Below are 6,516 nucleotides of genomic sequence, written 5' to 3'. Positions count from 1 at the left end.
GTATTTTTTAATAGTTAGTTTATTGTGACTGAAAAGCCCTGTTAAAGGGAGTTCCAATAAAGTATGTATGTATGTGTGTATGTATGTATGTATGTATGTATGTATGTATCCTGCCCTTTAGGCCCTCTTTGATCCAAGTAAATAGATGTACAGCGTAAGGACTAGAATTGTTCAGCTAAAATAATTCAATTGCTTGAAATATAGCCTTTGGCTGCTGATACTACTTTGTCCAGGGGGCAGCTACACTATTTGTCGCCTAACGCCACTTACTAAGAAAACGTAGTTTAAAGATGCTCGCACTCAGGAGAAGCCATGTAGCGAGGCTTAGAGATGACTGATTGATTATTTTCCTGTTACTTCGGTCTGGAACTGCGTTATTATCCTATTTTATATTAAAATAACGTTTCTTTTCTTTATCTGTTATGTACGGGTAAACCGCAAAAACACGACATTTTTACTTCTTGCGGCGGCTTGCGAGTTCTTGCGCCACTTCTTGCGCGTGCATTATTCTTGGGCTGTACTGTATTATTACCAATGAGTAACATGCCAGCTTTGGTTTTTGTCTCTAGGTGTTCGATGCAAATCATGATAGCGACACTCCTGTGCCCCACCAGTTAAGTCCTGCAATCAGCACACGCTACGTAAGAGTTAACCCAACAGCTTGGCACAATCACATATCAATGAGAATGGAGCTCTATGGGTGTGAAGGTATTATTTATTCAAATTCAAAAATGGTTAGTAAGCTGTGCCGGATTCGAATCGATAGGTCATAGCTCAAAAGGTCGAAAAATGTTATCAAGAAAACATGGTATCTCAAAAATTGTCGAGTGTAACAATTAAAATCAATGACCCAAAGGTCTCCTCGAGCCATAGAATCTGCCAGATTTCATCGTGAATACAAGAATTTGTTGTAGTTGATTAGTATTTGTTAATATTTCTCCGATTTAGAGAATGTCTTGTCCATAAACATTTGTGAGAACTTCAAAGCAAGTATCGCGTGCCTAAACGGAGGAGTCATCAAGATCGTGGATGCGTCTTATGGAAGGCATGACGGACAGACATGTCCCCATCCGAGTATCCAAACCACCAACTGCCATGCCGGGAGTTCTCTTGCTGTTGTGCAGAGCAGTTGTGATAACCAGGCCAGCTGTGAGCTAGATTCAAGCAACTCTGTGTTCGGGGATCCATGTGTTGGAACATTCAAATATCTACAGGTCCAATACCAGTGCATTCGTGTTCCAGCCGTTACCATTTGTGAAGGCAACAAAGCCGCCATAAGCTGCAACGATGGAAGGAAAATCAGCGTGCTGGAAGCTTCATACGGCAGAAATGACGGTCAAACATGTCCCCATCCAAGTATTCTCACCACCAACTGTAATGCTGGAAATTCCCTTGGTATTGTGCAGGGCAATTGCAACGACCAAGCTAGCTGCGAGCTGGATTCCAGCAATTCGGTGTTTGGTGATCCATGTTTCGGAACATACAAATATCTTGAAGTCAAATATCGGTGCATTCGCTAGGTGAGTAGAAAAAATTGCTCGTTCGCAGTAGCCAATTCCTATTTTCGGTGCGGTAAATTAGGACGTGAATTCGTTTTATCGTAAACGGGGAATTTTATCGAGAGAGAGGCTATACCTTGTTACTAGATTACTCCGAGCTACAAGCAAAGTATAATACGTCCGTACTAAAAAGAAAATCTATTTTAATTTGCAGATCAATTCCCACAACTGAATAATGACAGGAGGCAGGACACAAGCAAGTCTTATAGATTAAATAGTGCACATGAATAACATCCGAACCTACACTCGACAAGTAGTAGATCACGCCATTGTTAATTATTAAGTATAAATCATTGTATTGCCATGTTAGAATAATGCCTAGGCCACAATGAAAGTAATGAGTCTGTTGCAGTAGACAGGAGCTGTATATCAATGTTAATGACACACTGCTGTTACAACAGGACAATAGATATCCGCGTTATTAGCCCAGGATGGATTGTAATCCCATCCAGAAAGCCTGAAGAGTTTTTTTCTTGTCAGTTTCATGGTGAGTAAGTAGACCTGGGTATTCTTTCACGAGGAATTATAACCGGTAACCTATTAAGTTCTTTTTTTCAGCGATATATTTAAGAACACTTGAAAAATTTAGAAAGTTCGTGGTTTCCGGCTGTATTTTTGTATCAAACATGAGTTTGGCCGGCCTCGTTATTTGTTACAATTGTAGACTAACTGCCAATTTTGACCAAAGTGTGCCGGAGGTTGTCAATAAAGTTGTTGTTCCCAAGGAAACAGATAAACAGCCAAGGGACGAATAGTGAACCCCAGCCATAGATCTTTGCATTAAAGGAGCTATGCCAAGTCTTGCACATCTTCAAACGTATAGACTTAATTTTTCAAGTTCCTCGTTTTTGTGGTTACTGGAAGCCAGTAACCTTAATGTCATCGGATCCGTTAGTAAGTAAGTAAGATAGTACGTGACTTTTCACATCTCACCAAGCGAGCTCGAAAATACCTCGAGATTTGCTCAAGTTCTTCTGATCGATTTTCACCTTTAAAACGCGAGTATTGATGAAAATAACAACTTTTACTGTTCAAAATTGGCGCCGTTTAAATTGATATCACTATTGGAGTGAGAAAATTGCGAATTTACTAGCAGAAGCATAGCGTTACGGGAACGTTACGGAGCATTACGAATGACTACGATCTCTAACCCTGACCGCACGAAGAGCATTACAGACTCGTTTTCCCACGGTCTTCGACTTGACGCGACATCGTTTGGATAATCACATATGTTGGTGAGTAGCCGCAATGTTTTCTCAGTATTCTACCTTTCTTTCTCATATAACCAAGGCACAGCTTTCACCGAATGTGCCAAAGTATTTTTCTCGAAGAATCCTCCAGGATTTTGAGCGGTTTACGAAAGGTGTTGAATGGAAATACGATTGTTACGTGCCTTGAAAGCATCATCCATTGAGAAAATAAATGCTCATTCTCAAATTGTGTTTTCTCATACTACCCGGAATTAGATGTTATGTTTGTTTCATTATAAATACTTCATTATAAATACTTAAAAATTCAAATTGAAATATCTACCAGGATTCCTCGATAGGATCATAAGAAGCTCTGCTGGCAAAACGCCATCCGAACCAGATAAGATCTCTTCATACGGAATACTATTAAAATACTGACAGATCAGGAATGTTTGCTTTATAAAAGATTATACAAAGATAATTTCAGCGTCGTCTGTCCACCATCGTTTAAGCTTAATAGGATAAGATTTCCACCATCTCTAAAGGATGTCATTGATTTTATGAAAAGCTTTTATGTAGATCGAGTAATTGACGTCACCGTCCTACACGAAAAAGCATTTTGTCTTTGGCTACTCGACGGGCTAGCGAAAGTTTACCGCGTCCACTGCCGTTCCCGTCCTGGCCTTCCCATCCTTGCATCGTAAAGTGGTACCTAATACTGCGCACAGTTATGCAGAGAACATATGTGTTGAGCATTTACATTTGAAAACAAATATTTTACAATAAAACTAAACTCTGCAACTCTTTTTTGTACCATTGTGGTTATTCACTATCCAGTAACCACAGGTCCTCTCAGCGGGCTTTTGTTAATTTGTGTTAGTCGTCTTCATCCTTAACCATCCTTGTTCCTTTATGGTTTAAAATTATCTCTTTGGCTTTTTAACAGCTTAGTAAGAGATTATGATAGATCTGATAGTATCTTGGTAAACTATTATTTTCAAGTTTCTTTCCATTTAAAGGTACTTTTGTGCGTGGCCAAAATAACTGACTGAGGCCCGTTCCAAACGCCGCTCCATTCATGCGCCGAACCTAACTGATGAGTTAAGTATGGCAGAGGAGCGGCGTTTGAATCAGTTTGGTTCGGCAGGTTAAGGTAATTCCCCTGAAATAAAACTGTCAATAGATTTTCGTTCAAACTTTGTCCACTGAATATTTATCATATGAGAACTTTAATTATAAAATAAAAACGGGGGGTGCCCATGCTCGTTAAGGAGCAGTGAGGCATTGAAAACGTCCCATTTTAGCATTATTTAATGCTTATTACAAGAACCCATTCCAAGTTATTGTATACTCTTTGTGAGCCCGGACTCATGAAAACACGCCTCAAACTACAGTCAATACTTGTGCCGGAAACAAATAAACTTTTTAAGTTTGATTTTGACAGACAGCTGAATCCTTGTTAAAATATTGGAACCAAATCGTTTGCCACGGCTATCAACCTGCAAAATAGAAAAGACTACAGTGCAGCTGCTATTTTCCTTATTTATTCAATTTTCAACAATAGAAATCAGATCAGTCTTTTCTCATACAAAGCTAATGATTAGTTGATTAAAATGACTGGAAAAAAATTTGGGGTGCCCGAGCTCGGTAGTGAGCTATAGCATTTTTTTCAACTGACAGAACTCAATGTCAAGGCAAATCCGCTATGTTTTCAATGTGCACGTGCATGAGCGCGCGCGAATGACGCCATAAATTATGCGCAGTAAGGATGCGCAATGCAAATGTGAGGAATCACCTTAAGTTTGGTGCGGTAAACAACATTAAATTCGGCAGGGTCTGTCGCACTATGCGACGTTGGAGCGGCAGCTGATTCATACGGCGTTCTCCTCATGTGTCGAACCTAATGCATAGATTACTGTAATTTATTTTTCATATAACGGGACTCGTGATTGGCTCAAAATTGAGTGGCGTGACCAGTCATGCATGAAGCTCAAAGTCGTCGCTAAAAAATAAAGACAACAAAATACCAGTATGCCTTCGATTTATGAGAAACGGGACTGTGTAAGCGAGTTTCTTTGGCGCAAATTCATTTTTTGCTTTTTCTTCGTGATAATAGCCCAGCTTATTTTAGACTTCCCTTTAACAAGTCGATTTAACCGGGAGAAAACCTGTCTAAATACAGACACTGAACCTTGAGTTTGAATTTGCTTCCCTAAATATTGCTATAACAGCATGATAACAGCGAAATGTTAGTCACAGCTTTTCTATTTGGACAGAGCTCGTGAATTCAGAACGCATATTTTCTCGTCGAAAATTGTTACCATCGGCTTCCCGAATTAAGTTCGACGCAAGTACACCGTCTGAACCAGCCGTCGCTCCAAAGTCGCTCTAAAGTCGAACTTAATCAAGTTTGGTTCGGCACATGAGCGGAGTGGCGTTTGGACCGGGCGTGAGCTCCCTTAGATGCCTGCAGAACTTGCTTTTAATTTGATTTCCTATATTTGGAAAGCTTTACCATAAATTCGTCCTGTATTCGCCTTAAACTGCTTGAAACTGACGCTTCACGGGTACTCACATCGATCCATTCGGAGAAAAAGCTTAAAATACTCTTAAAAAATGCAAATAACAAGCGCACCAAAACAGTCTTTTAAACAAATATAAGCACAGCGCTCAATTTCGTAATCTAAGGTATTTATTACATGACTGAGAAAATTCCTTTTTTGTAATTGGTTGAGAGCAGGCAAATTTTGGGGAAATTTTTAATTTACACTGCAGTGCAAATTAACGGACACGCGTTCCTAACTTTCTCAGTCATAGAATAATAACTAATCGAGTGAAAACTCGTTCTATTTAATAATTATTTCAAATTGCTACATAAAGGCTGGAGCAATTCTGGGAAAATTCTACAATATGACTCGCAGTCTAAATCCCTCATTACACTCGCTTTCATACGATGCCAAACGCTAAACCAGCGCAAGCACAAGCGTAAGCACAAACGCAAGCAATAGGGATGACCCAAGCGAAAACGAAATTCGACGCAAACACAAGCACAAGCAAAATCATCCGAACGTTCCAAACTGTTCAGGTGCGAGGTAGTCTGGATACAGTGTTTTCATTGGTCAAATGTTCAAATGTTCAAATGTTGTTGTTTATAGTGGGCAATGTGCTTAGCTACACCTAGCTAGTTCACAGACATGCCACTTAAACTGAAAGAAACAAATATATCAACTAAACATAATAGGCTTAAAAATCCCAACTGGCAGGAGGCAGACCAGTTTGCTACTTACAAGCATGACCGAGGAGTTGACCTATGGTCTACCGAGAAACAACTCCAGCTTAGTGGTCAGAGCGGGACTTGAACCCGCGACTTCTGGATTTCAAGTCCGGCACCCTAACCAGTCGGCCACGCAACCTCCTATAAACATAATCAGGTGTGGTAAATATCTTTGTGTTTGTGTTATGCCTGAGCGGTATTTCGTTTTCACTTGTTGCAGCACAATCGCAAGCATAAGCGCAAGCACAAGAAAAAGGAATAATTTTGATCCTTGTGCTTATGCTTGCGCTTGTACTTATGCCTGCGTCAAGGCCGTTTTCACGGTGAAATAAGAATTATTGTGCTTGCGCTTGTGCTTGCGTCGCTAGTGGAAACCAGGCTTTAGAGTTGACCACATTATGTAAATCACATAAGACCCAGGATATCAACTACGTTTTTCTACAGGTTTTGACCTTTAAAATCAAAGAAACTAACTTCCCCATTATTTTGTCAG

At 40.0% G+C, this 6,516-nt stretch overlaps 1 protein-coding gene across 2 annotated transcripts in view; it reads left to right on the top strand.

Annotated features, from left to right (window-relative positions):
• LOC145488420 (uncharacterized) overlaps positions 1-5,430 on the top strand; it is a 29,546-nt gene extending 24,116 nt beyond the window's left edge. Inside the window, exons 37-40 of one of the 2 annotated variants that reach the window (XR_014049506.1) lie at positions 570-708; positions 949-1,520; positions 1,714-3,902; positions 4,551-5,428. Coding sequence is in view for 1 of the 2 variants with exons in the window: in XM_081467287.1 (XP_081323413.1) it covers positions 570-708; positions 949-1,520 (711 nt within the window). In the remaining variant the exon portion in view is untranslated. Of the gene's footprint in view, positions 1-569; positions 709-948; positions 1,521-1,713 lie in introns of both variants that reach the window. The other variant, XM_081467287.1, reaches the window with a different exon arrangement.
• Positions 5,431-6,516: the final 1,086 nt, after the last annotated feature.

Source organism: Orbicella franksi, chromosome 5 (assembly GCF_964199315.1).
Source record: "Orbicella franksi chromosome 5, jaOrbFran1.1, whole genome shotgun sequence".
NCBI lineage: Eukaryota > Metazoa > Cnidaria > Anthozoa > Scleractinia > Merulinidae > Orbicella > Orbicella franksi.
This window is presented reverse-complemented; position numbering and strand designations above follow the sequence as displayed.